Genomic DNA, 20,262 nt, shown 5'->3' on the forward strand with positions numbered 1-20,262 from the left:
CAAGGGTACTCTTTGATTCAGGCAGGTTTTCAGTTTGGTGGAAATTGAAAGCAGGTGTGATTGCTTTCTTTCTTAATCCTGAGGGTGGTGCAGGACTTCTCCAGCTGCACGCCATGTTTGCTTCTGAGATGCCTGATCGTCCTTATGCTCACTTGGTCCAATACAGTCATGCCATGTCTCACACAAGTTCCAATTTTCTCCTCTACCGAGGCTACCTAGTGCAGAATCAGAAAACCTTTATTCGTCCCACAATTGAGAAATTTGCATCATTTAATTACTTGCTTGCAAGATGTAAGGCATATTGATGAAATATTTTTCAGGACCACAGATACGTTCACTATTATTTCTGGTGGAATTATTTTATTTATAAGAAATGACCATCTGATCATTTGGCTCAAAGTAGTGGCCATCAAACAAAACGTTAAAAATAGAGGTTGTCAAGAACTGGTCCTGGGCACATATGGTTCAATATTTTTAATATGCTGGTTTTGTATCATACACTGATGAGATATTTCATAATAGCTGCAATGGGGTCCATGCATGGGGAAAAAAGGCAATATGATGAGGCAAGAAAAAAACATTGCCAAAGACCATGGTAAGCGCTTTATCGGAACCCAAGCATGAAAAAACAAAACACGAACAAATTCGGGAATGGCACTCCGCGTCTCATTTTCAATTCCCGAATAAATTTGTGAATGGACTGCAAAAAAAAATACATCAATCCCTTTATTGCAACACAAGCAAAAGTCAGACTTTAATGTACTTTGTAGCAGTTTGCAAATTTCACAAACTTCACAGCAAGTCATTCTTAAAATATTTAATGTCCATAAATTTCTACACATAGCTGAGTTTTTTTTCCAACATAACTTTGCCAAAGTCAAACATGCTTGTTTATTAATTGTACAATACAGGTGTGCATGAGGTGGGCCATTTCGAAAAATGTTTTATTTGTTGTAGATTCAAATTGTTCGGCTGTCAGACGCTGGTGCTCTGCTGTGTGCTATTGCTCTTTCATTGAATTCATTCATGCTTTGGTACTATTTACATACACAGCCACAGAGATTCGTATTGATGGTGTGGAAAATTAGACGCTGGGGTCTTTGGGTCTGACTCTCCCGCGCCTTTCTTGTGGTCTTGCTTCTGTGCTTAAAGTGAAGTGGAGTTAAAGTTGTGTAGTCCTGCTTTTCATTAGCTAAGTGCACCTAGCGGAGAGGAGCGCCAATAGTTGATTTACTGCGCGAGCTGTCTCCAATGCTCGGAGAAACATACCTCTCCTTGTTGTCTGTTCTCAGCTCTTGGGCCACCCACTCTCTTTTTATGCCCTCTTTTTTTACCTCCATTACTTCCATTTTCTCCTTCTCGTGAGAATTTTTAATTCTCTCTCTAAGGCGTCTTCAGGGAAGCCAACATTGCAGAGGGACTGGGGATTTTCTTATATATTTTTATCTTGTCATTTAGAGAAAAGCAGGATTATTATCTCATTTATTGCCATTCCCGAATTTATTCGGGAATAAAAAATATGATGGAGAGTGCCATTCACGAATTAGTTGGGGTTTTGTTTTATCTTGCATGGGTGCCGATAAAACGCTGGCCAGACCTCTGGCAATGTTTTACCCCTCAACAAGGGGGAATATTTTCCCCTTTTTTCCATGTCAGCGCTTTGTTCCAGCTTCAGCTGCTGTTAAAGCGCAAAACTGTATAAACCAATAAAGTGAGACCTCAACTTACGAACTTGATTGGTTCCCAGACAGAGTGTGTAAGACGAAAAGTGTGTATCTAAAAAAAAAATTCCCATAGAAAACCTTTAAAATGGGAATAATCCATTCCCGGGTTTCCATAAAATATACTTTTTAACTAAATAAGCCTTAAATCTACACAAAACATACCTTATTCTATGTATAATAAATGTGCTATTGTATTGTAATGAAAGAAATACACTGCATTGTATCATAAAGTCACTTTATTTACATTTGTGATGGTTATTTATGGCTTGATGCAATGGCGTTGGAGGTCGAAGGTCAAAGGGAATTGCTGTTTGGAAAGAGAGGCGCATTACATGAGGACTGCAATTTAAGATATAAACTGCTGTAAAATAAAGTTATATTTACCTTTTTGATGGTCGTTGATGGCTTATGGAAGGAGAGTCACCTTCCATAAGGACTGTTGGTAACTTAACCTCTGGTGTGGCTTCTCTTCTTTTTTCTTTGGAGACTCCTCATCATTTTTGCTGATTAAAAACCTCTTAATTGACACCTGTTGCTTTCTGACTTGTAAGGTCTTACGAAGCTGAGGCATCACATTATCGCTCATCATGTTGATGATTGTCATAGCCACAGACCTTTCTGGATGGAACTGTTCGGTAAAAGCCTGCACATCATTCCACTTTGCCATACCATACCATATTTTCCGCACCATACGCCGCACTTTCAATGAATTATTTTTTACAACTTATTTTATTTTTATTTTACAACTTTTTTGGCGCACCGCATTATAAGGCGCTACAGTAGCGGCTGGGTTTACATAACATCCGGTGCTAGACGCTGCTTAGACCGTGCTAGACGCTGCTTATAGGCGATGCTGCGCTAAAGGCAATGTCACAAAACAGTCAGATAGGTCAGTCAAACGTGATTAATAGATTACAAATAAGCTTTCTGACAACTCCATTCACTCCCAAAATGAATAAACAACTGTGTTATGTCGGAGGCACGAGAAGAGACGACTTGCCTGCGAATGGTCTTTATTTACAACTGCGGCATTCTCAACTTGATGCCGTAAACAATCCTGCTTTACGACACTGCCGCGACGTCACGTGGCACGTCATGTGGCAGTGTGGCATATACCCGTACTACAAACTGTTTTATTATTTTCTCTGAGATAAAGTGTTCGTATTTTTAACAACAGCAAGCTATAACATGTAGTGCAACATTTATATCACATAGTGGACATTTACGATCCACTGGCAGACCGTGGCGTATGTCGTCTGGCGCTGTCTCCCCATCTTGGTGAACGTGTGTTCGCCTTCTGCATCCACTGCTTCCACAAAGTTCTCAGTCTAGCTTTTAATGCTCTGTTGACGCCGTTTTATATATCCCAGCATGCACCGCGCACTACTTCTTCTACGGGGGAAAATGGAATCTCGGCTGCTTACTGAAGTTGCAAGACCTGTTGCGGCTTAATATTGATCCATATATACACTGCACTGCATTATAAGACGCATGGTCAGCTTTAAAAAAAAATTGAAGGCTTTTAGGTGTGTCTTATAGTGTGGAAAATACGGTAAATGTTTCATAATCTCCACATATTATATACATAGCACACAACAAAATAATGAATAACTAGTTTTCAAATTTGAAGTAAAAAATAATGACTGTTTTTGTGGTTTACGTACATGGGACAATTTGAAATTTTGGTTCGGACTTCAACAAGCATCATTGAATTCCACAAGTTAGAATTGCTTTCGCGGGCCGAATAAAATGATGTGGCGGGCCGGATTTGGCCCCCAGGCCTTGACTTTGACACCTGTGGTCTAAGGTTCCTTACGCTGCATTGAATGTTTATGTAGTCCTAAAACTCAATATACTATGGGTCCTGGAATTTGAGGGACAATGACTAAAACCCTGGCACTGGAGTGGACACATTATTGCACATTGTCTGGCAGTGAATGAGTGAATAAGGTTACAAAATGCTCAATTTGAATTTTGTGTCCCTATCACCATCAACTGACTGGATGGCACATGTTAAGGGAGCCATTTGGGTAAGGTGGTGTAAAAAAATGTTTTCAACCAAGAGTTGCTGTTTGGCAGAGCCTGCCCTACCGATCTTATTGAGGACAATCTGCACAAAGAACCAAAGGAAATCACATTGCTACTATGACTCAGGAGGAGGTGGCCTCAGGCAAGGGAGATGATGGGAACATGACAGCTCAGGAGAGGAAAATTATTCCGTCCAGTAGAATTTTTGGTCCTCGTCTCCCTAATGTGAAAGACACACACACACACACACACACACACACACACACACACACACACACACACACACACACACACACACACACACACACACACACACACACGCACGCACGCACGCACGCACGCACACACACACTAGCGCGCACACACACGGACTTGATATACGTACTTCTGAACCACTTTATCCTCACTAGGGTCTTTAGCTGTCTTTAGGTACTAGGCGGTGGTCACCATGAACCGGTGATCAGGCAAATCGAAAGGCACATGCAAGCAAACAAACTTTCATGCTCACACTCCTACCTAGGGACAATTTGAAGAGTTCAATCTCACTTAGAGATTCGAAAAAAAATCTTGAATAAGGAAAACAACAAAGAACCCTTCAACATACCATGAGCACTTTGTTATTGTATAATTTTTGCCAGGCTTTGTGCACTTCATGTACGTTGCATATTAATTTGTTTTTTTTTTTGTTTTTTGATTTGTTTTTTTTAATAATTGTTTTAGACCCAAAAATTAAGCAATGCTTGTTAGAAATTAACTAGCATCCTCATGTTAAGATGACATTGCACAATGTTGAGGTGACCACGTGTGTATGTGATGAGAGTTTCCTCTTTTCCATTTCCATTCAGCCCGACAAGCTGGAGGGGGTCCACACACACTCCTTTAAGCTGAAGCCATTCAAGAAGGCCAAGAGCTGTGATATATGCAAGCAGGCCATCACAAAGGAGGGTCTCATCTGCAAAGGTGAGTGCCAGCGGGACTTCTCCTACACCAATGGGTTATTTGCTTAAATCCAGCTTGTGTTTTATGACTCCGGATAGAGCTCTTCTCACATTCTTCTAGAATCTAGACAATCAATCGAAGGTGTGTCTCCTGGCAACCTTTTCCTTGCTTTTTTTGATGCGCTGGGAATGGCTGCGACTGCAGACGACCTACTTTGTCCGTTTAGTTCAGCAAATTGCTATCGCGCCTATCAGAAACATTACCAGGCCTCACTGAATGGAGGCTGATGATGTTCAGGAAATCCTTGCAAGTTATGATAAAGCACATACAGCGTGGGGCTTTTCTATTTTTATTTCGGGGGTCGGGGGTCACCACCATATGTCTACTCTTTTGTGGTTGCAGGGCATATTTCTTTACTAACTGCAGGCAAAACCATGATGAAAAAAACGAAAGCTGTAGCAGTAGGAGATCAGGCCAATTTGGGGCTTTGGCTAAGGATTTGCTGTTAAAATTAGCACTGCTACTGCAGCTGCTGCTGACTTAGCCTAGATAAGAGGGAAAGTGGGGTGGTAGAAAGGGGCAGAACGGGCAGAGAAAATTGAGAAATGTCAGGAAAAGTGCAAGAGAATTGCCGTCATCCCTATTTTGTTCTGTACACTGCGTTTCCAGGCAGTAAGCGGTGCTTGCGTAAATATGGCACATGCCTCCAATTGATCTTGGTTTCTATATGGTCCGTTAAATGTACTCAATGTTAATATATCGGGTGGTTACACAAAATAAAATAATCTGAATCTGGAAGCATTCAAAATACACAACTTTATTTTGTTCTTTTGCTTGATTCTTCTGAACTGAAAGACAACAAGGGGGTACTTTCCCTTGTTGGAGTTGTGTGATGTCAAGCCTGATATGATATGACAGAGAGGTCAAGTCAGTGAAATGCTATGTGACTACATTCTCATTGTTGGATTGGATTGGATTGGATTGGATATGCCTTTATTAGTCTCACAGTGGAGAAATTTACATGTTCTGAACTTTTGAACTGAGAATCAGTTTCCATTTGAACTGAAGTAAACTTGGCCACCTCAACATCCCAAAGCATCTTTTACCGTGCTGTTTTAAAGAGAGATATGTCTTTCTTTCCCTCATGATCGGATAAATTGTGTTCATCTAATGAAATGTATTAAATGGTAACGAATTAGAAAATCCCTTGCATATCTAAATTTTTCTACCATTATCCCCATATGAAAGATAACGTTGAGACTCCCCTACAATAAAATTAATTCCATTGTCATATGCTAAAATGGGTTGTCGTATGATATGGTAGCCACGTGGGGGCAGTACCATACTTAAACATGGACTGTACAAGGAAGGAGGCTGACCTTGATGTAGTTTCCTTTCCAGCTCACTGCTCAGAGAAAGCTGGACAGAAAGCATGACAGTGTGTGCATGTGTTTTCTTGCACTGTCCTGGATATTATACAAATACGTAGTACTGTATATTGTTGTATTGTGTTGTGAAGGCGGAAGTAGACGCCGAAACATGAACGCCGACAATACACTGTCTGTAAGATAAGAATCTGTTTTAAATTAGTACTTTATTTGTTTTTCTTGTTGCAGCTTGTCAGCTGTCCTGCCATAAAAAATGTGAAGTGAAGGTAAGACATTCACCACTGACTGCTGTATGAATCGTTTCTCTGTTTTATGTTTGGGCTCAAGCATCAGATGTACAGTGTGTACCCAAGTACGGGGCATTATCCAGGATAGTCTCTCACTAACAATACAGAAACCCCCAAAAATATAAAATAAAATAAAATCACAATTGAAAGAAACATAAGGATACAAAATATGGCACACTCCACTGAGTTGACCCAGAAGGAGTGAAAGCAGGAACCTCATCCAGGCAAATTACAAGACAATGAGGTACACCCGGAGAAATGATTGAGTGATTACGTTTAGGTTTAGGTTTAGGTTTAGGTTTAGATTTAGGTTTGGGTTTAGGTTTAGGTTTAGGTTTTAGGGTTTAGGGTTAGGGATTCGTTTTGGGGATTAGGTTTAGGTTTAGAGGGTAGGGTTAGGGTTTATGGTTAAGGTTTGGGCTAGGGTTTGGTTAGGGTAAATAGGGTAAATCAGCCTACCCAGGTTCTCACCCAAGACTTTTTTCATTGCTTTTCTCTTTGCCCAAATCTGTATATAGGAGCCTTAAACACACACATGCACACACACACACACACACACACACACACACACACACACACACACACACACACACACACACACACACACACACACACACACACACACACACACACACACACACACACACACACACACACACACACACGCACGCACACACACGCATTCAATCCCTCAGCTATGTGAGAACTGTGATTTTATCTATACCCTTGTACGAGTAAATGTGTCAGTGGTCGCATTTATTTGATTTTCTGTTTAGTAGAGGCTTTAACATTCCATTGTTGACATCATTAACCATGCACGTTATTGCTTGAATACGTTAATGCAGGTGGTTCATACATATTATGCTGTTTATGGCGCTTTAATGGGGTCTATAACGATTTGGATGAGAATGTCAAGAAGGTTTGATGTTGCCAGCATGTTGCATGCCTAATATTCAATATATCCACAGCAACGAGCAAATTTAGTTTTGTGGCAGTTTTTTTATCTATTTTGGTGCAAGAAGTCATTCTCACTCCCTGTTCTTGTGTTTTTTTCTTCGCCTTGGACATGTGTCTTGGATGATCAGTGCAGTGATTTTTGGCATTTGGGGAGATTCAGAGGAGCGATTTGCCCATGTGGATTCATCAATATTCGATGTCCTAATATTGCTAAAGAGTAGGGTGAGAGAGCATAACTGAATGCTTATCTTCTCATAAGAAGCATATTTTAGGAATGTGGGATCAATCCAGGATCCATTGTATACAGGAAGGCCAAACTTCCAGCCTTGCCACTGACTCACTGTGCCACGATAGGTTAATTCTACCCTCCCCGCCACGCAGATTCACAACATTTCTAATGCAATGCCAGTTATTCTCTTTCAACCGCTGCATTGAATGAAGGTGCGGACAGAAGGAGTGCGGACATGGGAATTAGACAGACAGGGCTCAGAGAGGGAGGGATACAGTTACTTGCTTTAGGCGCCAAACAGCCCCAAGCTGCTTTCTTGGCCTTATATAGTGTGTTTGGATTCGACTTGGCAGCTGATAGAGGAGTTTGAGCCAGCAGCACACAAAGTGCTTCCTGGTTCAGTCCAGTGGCTGAACACATTCGACTTCAGTAGCTTTCTGGCACGCGTCCGGGATTATTGCCGGTGTTTGGAGTGAGGGGGCTGGGGGAGGCCTATGACTGAGGAGGTGGTCACAAGTGTATGTATTTGGCGCTCCTTCTTTTGCCTCTCTCCTCTCAGTGGAGGTGAGGGGGTGAGGTCGGTGGGTGTTGTGCAGCCCGTGGAAATGCAAAGCTAGAAAGCGGGCAGCACAGAAGAGAGGAATGAGCTCGTGCATGCAGGTAAGAGTTGTTTTAGGGTACGTTCACCAATTGCATGTTCATGGAAATGGAATTTAGTGTTGAGAGAAACTTGAAGACTTTTTTAATTGGTATTAATGTTTTGTTTTGTTTTTGATGTATAGATGTACATAATGAGGAAGTGCCTTCCAATATGGTTTAAAAGGAATGTGATTATTGACAATCAAAGTGTAGTTGAAGTGTATGGAAAAGAAACGGGGAAACCGCACAAGATAAAATGAAGTAATGTGAACCCCTTCACTTCTGAAATAATTGCTGTTGACCAACAGCATCTAAACTTGAGTGGTGGGGATGTTGGGGGGCTTGTAGGTCCTCTGCTTCTTAACAAAACGTGGGAATTCAGTTTTAATGTATCACCTTTTGGGACAGCACAGCCTGCCAATATGAGTTATGAGTTAATTTGCTTGTTAACCTCAAGAGAAAAATATTTCACCTTTTTCTCACCTTGCCCATAACAAGAGCGTCATTCATGTGTCCCCTGAGCGTCCTAAGGAGAAAACCGATGTTAATAAAGCAGCTGTTTGTCTCTTCTTATAGAACCTTCAGGGAAGGTTACATGTTTACCCATTCGAGAACAACCCCAAGGGAAATATGGGAGACAGTACGAATCATGGATCCACACAGTCCCTCCGACAATGAGTAACAAGCTTGACCCATGAAAGTGTGTAGAATACGGTGTTTTCACTGAAGAAACATACACGAGGCCGCTGCGTCCAAAGACAGCTCCAAAATATGTTTATAGCGCTTCATGAGCTTGCATTCCATCACAATGCATATCTTTACTGTATTCTCCAATTGCATATCCCCATGAGTGAAAGAATACAAAAACATTTTAAAACAACCAATTATGGTTGTGGCGTTTCCAGCCAGAAGGTTTTCAGCGTCCAAGGTGTGCTGAACTTACACATATCATCATTATCATCATCAATTTCTCATTTCAAGTATATTTTGTAGCATCAGTAATGATTGGACTGACTCGTCACCCACTGTAGCCTGATTGTGACGCAACGACTTTCTCTTTCAACCCAGCTCTTGTCAGTTTAGCATCTTGTCGTCATTTTATGAAGTTCCTTTTTGACCACAAAGCCGCCACACAACTGCGGCTGTTGGGGGAGAGTTTATACTCAATATATGAGTATGTTGTGCCCTAGGCCGCCGGCATGTTATACCTTGCTCAAATTACAATACATGTCAGAAATTAAAATGGGAGATTTTACATCAGCCTTCCTAAGAAGAGATGAAAATAGATGACATTTATGCAGCCAATAGATTCTGTGTTAAGAAGTTATATCCACATAGTTCCCAACTCAAACCTATTTCGTGTGTTTTAGGGGATTTGTACTGTAGCATGTGCAGAATCATTCCACATTCATTTAAAAATGTCAAATCACAGATGAACAGGCACTCTCTTCACCATTACGGCACTTTGTGGATTTCTTCCCTTTCCAAGGAAAACAGAGAGCCAGCGTGTTTAAATCCATTCACGGGGTTTTCTTTGAGCTTCACTCCTTATTTAGCCATTGCTTGGTGAGTGTGGGATTCAATTGCACTGGCAAAGAGCCATCAACGTGGTGCGAGATCAGCAGGATAACCGCGGGAATTGTGAATGTGGTTGCCTCAATGCACTTCTTCATCAATTCGATGGTATGCAAAATGTAGAATTGAAGCTGACTGTTATGGACTTTTTAGGCAGAATCAGATATTTCACATTTTATTTTAATTAATTTAAAATAAATTTTTAATCAGCAGATTAATTAAAAATAATTAGAATTGCTAAATGTGTTATTTTTTGGTCTCAGGCAGACCATTAAAAAATCATCAATAATGGACAAAAATAAAAATTTGTAGACTTTTGCCAAAACAGCTAACATCCATCTGTCCCTTTTCTGATCTGCTTCTCCCCACAAGTGTCACATAGGGTGTTGAAGCCAGCTGTCCTGCACTGATTGTCAGACAATTACACACTCACACCTAAGGATAAATTAGAGTTTTTAATCAACCTGCCATGCGTGTATTTAAAATGTGGGAAGAAATCGAGGTACCATGGGAAAATCCAGGGAGGCATGAGGGAATGTGCCAATTCCACACAAGAAGGTCAAAGCCAGTATTCAAATCTTATATATATATATATATATATATATATATATATATATATATATATATATATATATAGTAGAGAAAGGCATTAGTAGAGATACTAGAGGTGCCAAACATCAGCTGCTGGTTGACAGAACAGTCGCACAAGACTGCAAGTCCCGACATACCAACCTGTGCACAGCCTGGATTGATTACAAGAAAGCATATGACTCGATGCCACACACATGGATCAATGAATGCTTGGAGTTGTATAAGGTCAACAGGACCCTGAGAGCCTTCGTTGCAAACTCGATGAGGATGTGGAAAACCACACTTGAAGCCAATGGCAAGCCACTAACGCAAGTGTCCATCAAATGTGGCATATACCAAGGTGATGCACTCTCCCCACTGATGTTCTGCATAGGACTGAACCCCCTCAGCCAGATAATCGCCAAGACAGGCTATGGATACCGCCTCAGAAATGGAGCTACGATCAGTCACCTCCTCTACATGGATGACATCAAGCTGTATGCTAAGAGCGAAAGGGACATAGACTCCCTGATCCACACAACCAGGATCTACAGCAGTGATATCGGAATGTCATTCGGGCTGGAGAAATGTAGTCGGATGGTGACTAAGAGGGGCAAGGTAGTCCACACTGAAGGGGTCTCACTCACTGAAGGAACAATAGCAGACATTGAAAACAGCTACAAGTACCTCGGTATACCACAGGCCAATGGCAACCTCGAATTAGCAACAAGGAAAGCGGCTACGACCAAATACCTCCAGCGGGTGAGGCAAGTCCTCAGAAGCCAGCTCAATGGCAAGAACAAGACGCGGGCAATAAACACCTATGCCCTGCCAGTGATCAGATACCCTGCAGGAATAATAAGGTGGCCAAAGGAAGAAATTCAGACCACGGATGTTAAGACCCGAAAACTCCTCACCATGCACGGAGGGTTCCATCCCAAGTCCAGCACCCTGAGACTGTACACAAGCCGTAAGGAAGGAGGCCGGGGACTAGTGAGTGTGAGAGCCACTGTCCAGGATGAAACATCCAAGCTCCATGAATACATCAAAGAGAAGGCTCCAACGGATGATGTACTCAGAGAATGTCTCAGTCAATGGGGAACAGAGGATGAGGTGCTGGAAGAGGGACAATCATGGGAGGAAAAGCCCCTACACGGGATGTACCACCGAACCATAGCAGAAGTGGCTGATCTCAAGAAGTCCTATCAGTGGCTAGAGAGGGCTGGCCTAAAGGACAGCACAGAGGCACTCATCCTGGCTGCCCAAGAGCAGGCCCTGAACACCAGAGCCATAGAGGTAGGGATATACCACACCAGACAAGACCCAAGGTGTAGGTTGTGCAAAGAGGCACCTGAGACAATCCAACACGTAACTGCAGGGTGTAAGATGCTGGCAGGGAAAGCCTACATGGAGCGCCATAACCAGGTGGCTGGCATAGTCTACCGAAACATCTGTGCGGAGTATGGACTGGAAACCCCAAGGTCAAAATGGGAAACACCTCCCAAGGTGGTGGAGAATGACCGAGCAAAAATCCTGTGGGACTTCCAGATACAGACTGACAAGATGGTAATGGCCAACCAACCTGATATCGTGGTCATAGATAAAGGGGAAAGGAAAGCCGTTGTCGTGGATGTAGCAGTCCCGAGTGATGGGAACATCAGAAAGAAGGAACATGAGAAAATCGAGAAATACCAAGGGCTCAGAGAGGAGCTGGAGAGAGCCTGGAAGGTAAAGGTGACAGTCGTGCCTGTGGTGGTCGGAGCACTTGGGGCAGTGACCCCCAAACTCGACGAGTGGTTGCAACAGATCCCGGGAACAACATCGGATATCTCGGTCCAGAAAAGCGCACGGATACTGCGCAGAACCCTCAAGCTTCCTGGCCTCTGGTAGAGGACCCGAGTTGAAATGGGGACAGACACCACCCATGGTGGGTGAGACGAGGATTTTTATATATATATATATATATATATATATATATATATATATATATGCACTGTGAGGCGGAAATACAAACCAGTTGATCACCTGGACGCCAAAAGTGGATATCGGACAAAAGAAAATCGACCCTAAACCGGCGCCCAACCCTAACCCCTAACTTTAACCCTAACCCATACCCTAACCTTAAACCCTAACTCTGAACCCAAAACCCTAAAACCTAACCCTAAACCCTAACCCTTAACCGTAATCCCGAATCCTAACCACCAACCCTAATCCCAAACCCTAATTTGAACTCTAATCCTAACCCATAACCCCTAACCCCTAGCACTAACCACTACATGTAATCCTAATCCTAACCCTAACCACCACCAGGCAACATTTTCCTTGCGACCCATTGAGAAGAGAGAAAAGACTTTTCAAGTAAAAAAATTCCTCCTTTCTGTATTTTATGAATTGTTGTCTGCCTGTAGGTTTGATTTGGAAGAACAAAGAGAGGCTGGAAGGAGGTTTACCATAGAAACTCAGATGCATGACTCATTTCATTGAGAAAGCAACAAACAATCTGAGACTTTATTTCTTCTGCTTATTCTAACAACTAGAATGTTGTGGTGCATGGTAGACGGTCCAAGATATTCCTGTGCACTTTTGGCCTCAGCAGGCAGAAACCACACAAAGACTCTTTTGGCTTCCCACATCAGCCACCTTATAAGGATATAGTCAGGGGAGACACAGTCCAAAATGTTCACAGTGAAAGTCTTTCGTCAAACTTCTCTCTGGTCTTATTATTCACTTCTCTGATGCTGCTGGTCATTCGAAAAGACAAAAATTCTGAATGATGGCCATTCTTGGGTGACAGAAGTATTGTCAATTGTTAAGCGGCAGGAATTTAGAAAGGTAACATTATATTCAACATAGAATGTTCTCATGTGATGAGATGTGATATTAACTGCATTTCAAGGATTGACATTTATGTCTTTATTCATGTGCTCTGAAAGGGACACAGATGCACAGATGTTTGGAAAGTCAAAATGTGTTTCATAGGCATTTGTTGCCGGTTGGCAATCAGTTCAGGGTGTACCTGTTCCTCCATCCTGTTACCCTTGTGAGTAGAAGCGGTTTGGTCAATGGATGGATGGATGGATAAATTCACTTGATTTGATGCGACTTAATGACCGTGGGAAAATACAGGTCTTTGCGCAACCCGAGTTGAGAACCCCCTGCAATGTGTCATACATTCCTGCTGTAAATGAAGTGACAAGACAGTTATGTTAATGTCAGTCGAGGCTGCGGGAAGTGAAATAGATTGCCTGTTGACATGAAAGCAAAATGGTGACTTTCATCAGCGCTGTTTGCCATCACGTGAAATATCAACAGTACTGTTCCAGCTCCTGTGTTTAGAAATGCTCCATGATAGCAAATGCCAACCAAGCTTTTGTTCTCACTGTGCAAACTAATGGTGGCTTCCTTCCCACCAGAGCCTGCTGGCCACTGATAGCCCGAGTCCCTCTCGCTGCACACAAATCTACAGCAGCTTGTGTTTATGTGTAAAGTTCTCTCTCTTGTTGAATTCAAATCAGTGATGTGAGGCTGTGAGATGCTCATACAAACTAGTTGGAGCGGTTGTTCTTGTCACAGACACTTGGAGAATGTGGTGATGGCGTTCCTGCTATTTAAAGATGTAACAACAGTAATGTCATAAAACGCACCACTTGAGGTCAGAAGCATTGTGATGATCACAGTATCCCTCAACTTGTTATTTTCTGCATAGGCAGACGGTTTCATGGAAGAAAATGGAATCACAGTCCTTCACAAATTTTCTTTGCTCTCTACAGGTCACCACAGCGTGTCAAACGAGCACCAACTATGAGCTTGTGAGTACAATGCGTCGCGCATGAATGTGCCTCAGACACCTTTACTGACTGACCCTTTTCACCTGCTCATATCCCCATTTCCAATTTCATGATCCTGGAATTGTGTGCAAAGCCACCCACAAACACAGTGAGCAGCTGTAGGAGGGTCAAAGGTCAGACGCTAAAGTAAAGCGGTGTCAAACCCATAATTGTCGGAGGCCATATTGAATATGGTCTACTTGTAGTAATTGTACATTGTATTTCTTTGCTTTGCTTTTAGAATCTTTTCCTCTTTTGTTTGGAAATGTACTTTTATGTGAAGCACATAACCTATATAAATAAAGCTCCCTTCACCGCAACATTTCAACCGTTTCAGGGACAGTGCTTTACTACAGCGGACATCTTATCGTGTTATTAGGATACAGGATGTAGGAAAGTTTAAACCAGGCGTCAAGGAAGATAGTTTTTACTCAACTATTAAATTAATGATAAAGCGGGTTTGGTGATGTAAAAACCTTCAAATTTCAAACCGGTACATTAAATAACACCTATTTAAAAGGCAAAAGAAGAGTGAAGTCTGAGGGCCAAATACATCAAAGCCTTTGGTGGATCGAATCTGGCTTTTGGCCCCTAGGTTTCACACCTGCACTGTAAATCTTGTGCAAAACTTATTTTGTATCGGACTCAGGATGGCATCAAGAATTTCACCAATTTGAAGAGCTGAACAAATTAGGAACATTCCAATCAGTCATTTATTTGCACTTATTTACTTTAGATGTGAGCTCTTTAAAATGACCAATGCTGCTTATAAACAGTCCCAAGTTTTGTTGATAGAGCTGGAGTAAAGACATTGCTGAACTATTTTTCCTGTATACATGTCAGGAGAGATGCCTACATGCTTTCGTTTAGTCTGTACAGTAGCTGTCGTTCACCTCTTTGTCACCAAACCCACGTGGTGTTTTAACCACCATCCCTCACACTCCCACCCATCACATGCACTTCTGTATAAATAATGCTCTTCAAAATAACTAGCGTGGCAACATTTGGAATTTCATGACTAATCAGTCGGTTGTCTGGTTTTTCTCCACAGCCTCCTACTCCTCAGTTGCCTTTAAAGCATGTAGATACTCCGGTAAGTAGCATGTCTTTCTAGCTCCACACATGCTTCCAAAGGTCACACATCCACAGTCTACATCTGCAGTGTTAAATATCAGTTGATTGACGTTCACGTAACCTGGTATGAAAAATATACAGTAGACACAGAGTGACAGGTAATAGATTCTGGACCAATACAAGGAACGTTTTCTGGTACTAAAGTTATGCTCAGGATAATAGTTGTGTGTTCAGAAAAGCTCAAAATCCGTCTTTTAGCTTTTCTTTCTGAACACTCCACAATCTGAAATCAAATGAACTGAAACATGTCTTCGCAGGCGGTATTTCCTCACTTGTTAGTTGTTTGGTCTTTCCGTCATCCATGGACTGAATGTGGAATACATTAAATAAGATTTTCTCTCTGCCAATGGAGAAATTACCAATTTATAGCAACTAGTTGACATACTTGCACTAAAAATGGCAGAACTTATTGTGTTTTTCTCTTTTGGCAACAAGTTGAAAATGATGAGTTGGTATTTAGAATTATAGTGCAATTCTTTTGAATAGATATATTTTTCATGAGCATTCAATGCTGGATGAAGAGATGAAGGACTGATTTTTTTGTTCCCCCTTCCCCATCGAATAACTCCACATACTTTAAAACATACCCACAAAAACGGAACGGAATTGAGATCGGCAAGGAGTCTGGATCAAGGAAGTGCTCTGTCGAGATTTAAAAAATCAAATTCTACCTCTGGGGATGATCAAGGGTAACATGCTGTAAAATGGTGGAATGAACAAAGGGTGCACAACAAGACAATTTTAGCCTCAATGCAACCACAGCTGCAACTACACCAGGATAATGCAGTTCGGTTGAAACTATTTTAAGCTCAGGAACTTCATTCTGAAGGGTAATTACAGTTAGCATCTCATGTTTACAGTACGGAGGAAGTGCACAACAACACTGAACTTGGGAAGAAGGGAGAAACTGTTATGGGCAAGTTGGGAAAAAGCAGAGATAATGAGTCAAAGGGAGGAGCAACTGCAAAGTAGGCAAAGTATGTTGGAAAAAACAACTCCCATTGGTCAAACAGCATCATGCAGCATCTTTGTCCACCATGGGAACTTGCGTGGAGTGCGATGTAGCCTTACCGATCATAGTCATATCCTGCCAAACTTTGTTTTCTCACTTATTTTTGACATTCCAAACAAAAACATCTGGCAGCTAGATCGGCCATGCCTCTCGGCGGCTCTTTTAAGAGGCATTTTCCCTTCCTGCATTTAACATGGAGGTGGAGCACCGGTCCCCTGGTCAACAAGGTAGGCCACGCCCACATCGGAGAGCAAATTTCATGCTCACCATTCAGAATGACATCGAACATGTGTCCGTAACCTTCTGCTAGCGTACTTTTCAATATGTGATGTGTCAGTACAAAGAAAATGTTCCATGATGTCAATTGTTTCAGCATTAACTTATATTTCAAACAGCTAAATTTATTCAAATATGGTCAGGGGAGGACATTTTCCGTTCATCGGGTTAATAGTACAAAATAGATTTTTTTTAATGAGAAATGGATAATTTGCAACAGAGGTGACCAGCAAGCCATGCCTTCCACGAATTCACGTATGAAGGTTTAGTTCTGAGTCAGTTCATTTGAAAAGCTTCTGAAATACATCTAAACCTTTTTTTGATATACCTTACTGTGCATTGTAATTGTTTTCATTATTTTCAGTTCAAGTCAGTGGAAGTCAATTCATTTTCGACCACTGGCCCCTACTGTTTGTAAATATTATGAAAAGGGTGTATAAGTCCTTTGGAATTCCCAAGATGTTTATAAGCGTATTCTAGCTCTGTGCTACATTGTAATGTACATTATAAGGACACATGTATTGGGACACCTGATCATTGCGGGTTTCCCCCTCGCAGTTAAACCAGCTTGCATACATGTTGCTACAAGACCACAGTGTTGTGATGTTATGTGCTGAGCCCTCATTTAGCACACATCTGGTGCTTGTCAGAGCACTGAAGAGGAGGCTTCACATGCCTCTCAAGGCTAGGTTTAGTTGCGGTCTGTGTTTCTTACTGTTGTCATCTGTCCTTCCATATTCAGCGCATCGTCGACTTACTCTATTCCAAAAAGAGGAGTCCGATCAATCCTGTCCTGACACTGTCAAATATCTGAGTCGGCAGTCAAGTAACAGTCAGTAACATGCATTTGTTTGTGAATTATCCCCCCTTCCTGCCTACAGGGGTCTGCCAGGTCCTGCAAGAGTGCCGAGATCAAGCGAAAGCAGTCACGGTAAGACACACCGCGGTCATGCCACATTCACACAAACAAACAAACTTGAACTGACCATGGATGACTTCTCCTTTGATACTCTAGTGAACAATAATGTGGGAAATGAAGCAATTTTCTATAATCTGTGTATAAATCACAACAATTACAATCTCTGCTGTGATAACACAGTAAAGCAAGAGAAAATAATGCAGAACCTGCTTCGTTCTTGCCCATCACCAGGAGTCAAAGTATGGTCCAGGACATGGAGGAAAGCTATGAAGTGGACCTGGTCTACATCACAGAGAGGATCATCTCCTTCTCTTTCCCTGCCACCGCTGAAGAGCGCAGTTACATTGCCCACCTAAAGGAGGTGGCGGCCATGTTGCGTTCCAAACACAGTGAACACTATCTGGTAAGAAATGACCCTGGGAATTAATACATCACTTTTTATGGGGGTATTTCTCATGCATTTTTATTTGCTCTTCCGAATGGTAGGTGCTCAACCTGAGTGAGTTGAGGACCGACCTAGCCGCACTAAACCCCAAGGTAAAAACGGGTAGGCTGCAGGAAAACATGATATGTGAAAAGGTTTTTACACGCTTGGCTTGTGCAGGTGCTAGAGTTTGGCTGGCCAGACCACCACGCGCCTCCACTAGACAAAATCTGCAGCATGTGCAAGGCCATCGACACGTGGCTCAATGGTGACCTGCACAATGTCGTGGTGCTTCACAACAAAGTAAACACGTACAGACAACACAAATCAATTAACATGGACATTACATGCATCACACTATGACCTTTCTGATGTTTCAGGGAAACCGAGGTCGGACGGGGGTTGTGGTGGCAGCCTACATGCACTACAGCAACATATCGGCAAGGTAGTGAACACATTCCCAGAATTCACGATTTGAAGATTGTTGTTGAATGCAATTTTTCTTCTTCAACTTTGATCCCTCGGTCTCAAAAGCCTTGAGGTGTGTGAGAGTTCGCTGTGTGATGAATGAGGCAAAACAATCCATCCCGGCTGGTTTGTTGTTCTGGTTCTGAGAACGAACAGCTCGGGAGAGTCATCATTCCTTAATGGAGTCAGATGGTGTTAGAACTTTGGTGATGCGTACTTACAAACACTGCAGGATAATTCTTCAAAAGATTTCCACAATGCCACTGTTTCTCTCTATTTACAGCGCTGACCAGGCATTGGACAGGTTTGCCATGAGGCGTTTCTATGAGGATAAAGCGCTTCCTATGGGGCAACCCTCGCAGAAAAGGTTTGTTTTTCTCTCACTCCCTCTTAGGAAATGTACGGGCGTCACGCAGTACAAAATATGCACTTTCTGTCTCCGAACCTCCTGCTTTGCCAAGATTGGTCCAAATGTGGTCTATTCCGGGACACAGGAAAAGCATTTTTCTCATATGCAATTTAGTTGGAATTGGGACAATTGTGTGAAAATGTCATGGCATCTACTCTGCTTGTTTGAGGGATTCCACTCATACCAAGAGAGGTCCCAAGAGAGTTTAGCGAATTGCAAATTCTATTTTCCACCACCGTGATTAGTGACTGCAAATGATGTCATCAAGTAAGTTGCAGAATCGCAGAATTTATTAAGAGGGAGATTAGTAAAGGTGACAGACAATAAACAAAGAAATAGTTTCAAAACCTCATTATTGATGGCAGCTATTTGCCACATCAAAAATAATTGTCTCTGCTCTCACCCGCCTGCTATTGAGAATGTGATGTATTAAAACAGGGATGAGCTCTGTTGCTGATGTGTGATTGTACAAGTTTAAGTTTAAAATAAATTATACAAAATATAAGGGGTGTTGGAGTTTGCATGTTCTCCCCGGACCCGCGTGGGTTTTCTCCGGGTCCTCCGGTTTCCTCCCACACTCCAAAAACATGCATGGCAGGCAAATTGACCACTCCAAATTGTCCCTAGGTGTGAGTGTGAGAGTGACTATTGTATGTCTTTGTGTGCCCTGCGATTGGCTGGCAACCAATTCAGGGTGTCCCCCGCCTCGTGCCCGAAGACAGCTGAGATAGGCTCCAGCACTGCCCGCGACCCTAATGAGGAATAAGCGGCACGGAAAATGAGATGAGAGATGAGATAAGGGGTGTTCACACATCATCTTTTACTGGGCGTTCACACATAAAAAGTTATACTGGCATAGCCCGTAATACAGTTTATACAGGAGCAAATTGAACCCTGCTCAGGGAGGTTTAAAAATTCACTCTGGAGTAAATGCTAGTTTGAGAAGCAGCGCTGATTTGAAATAGGACGTGTGAACGCTTCAGGGGTAATAGACTCGTTATGCGTGACAATTGTTGATGACATACAGTATTTTGTGCTCTGTTGTACTTCTGCCATATTTCCTCTCTCCCTCATCCTTTTATGGTGTCTGGTAGACAAGAGAGTTCATTTGTCTGTATAAACCATGGTTTTTGATATGTCACAAACAAGGCAGAGAAAAGGAAGTACAATTTACTCATGTGCATGTTTTACTTCCATATTATTACTGTCGTATTGCACGGTCGCAGAACCTGCCGTATGAACGCAAGTGGGTTTGCACTGGGGTTAACATGCTTCCCTTGAGTAAGCAGCTTTATAAGTGTGATCACTCCACAAAATTGACACTTTTGTAAGATATATCATAACAAATTACATTAGTGCCGCACAGATAAGTATATTATGTCATGAGGCATTAAACTGCACTCTTCTCCTTTTCCTTTCAGGGGTCGCCACAGCGAATCAATGTCCTCCATCTAACC

General features: G+C 42.2%; 1 protein-coding gene across 9 annotated transcripts in view; it reads left to right on the forward strand.

Annotated features, from left to right (window-relative positions):
• The window catches only part of tns1a (tensin 1a), a 64,769-nt gene that overhangs the window by 19,229 nt on the left and 25,278 nt on the right, over positions 1 to 20,262 (forward strand). For 5 of the 9 annotated variants that reach the window (XM_089000734.1, XM_089000743.1, XM_089000753.1 and 2 more), the window contains 10 exons: positions 4,598 to 4,712; positions 6,308 to 6,345; positions 14,107 to 14,145; positions 15,215 to 15,256; positions 17,467 to 17,516; positions 17,736 to 17,907; positions 17,991 to 18,041; positions 18,109 to 18,231; positions 18,309 to 18,373; positions 18,680 to 18,763. In XM_089000734.1, coding sequence (XP_088856860.1) covers positions 4,598 to 4,712; positions 6,308 to 6,345; positions 14,107 to 14,145; positions 15,215 to 15,256; positions 17,467 to 17,516; positions 17,736 to 17,907; positions 17,991 to 18,041; positions 18,109 to 18,231; positions 18,309 to 18,373; positions 18,680 to 18,763 — 779 coding nt within the window. Of the gene's footprint in view, positions 1 to 4,597; positions 4,713 to 6,307; positions 6,346 to 7,946; positions 8,213 to 14,106; positions 14,146 to 15,214; positions 16,537 to 17,466; positions 17,517 to 17,735; positions 17,908 to 17,990; positions 18,042 to 18,108; positions 18,232 to 18,308; positions 18,374 to 18,679; positions 18,764 to 20,262 lie in introns of those variants that run through there. The other 4 variants (XM_089000779.1, XM_089000796.1, XM_089000788.1 and 1 more) reach the window with 4 other exon arrangements.

This window comes from Hippocampus bargibanti, linkage group LG01 (assembly GCF_051943395.1).
Source record: "Hippocampus bargibanti isolate YZ-2025 linkage group LG01, ASM5194339v1, whole genome shotgun sequence".
Taxonomy (NCBI): Eukaryota; Metazoa; Chordata; class Actinopteri; order Syngnathiformes; family Syngnathidae; genus Hippocampus; species Hippocampus bargibanti.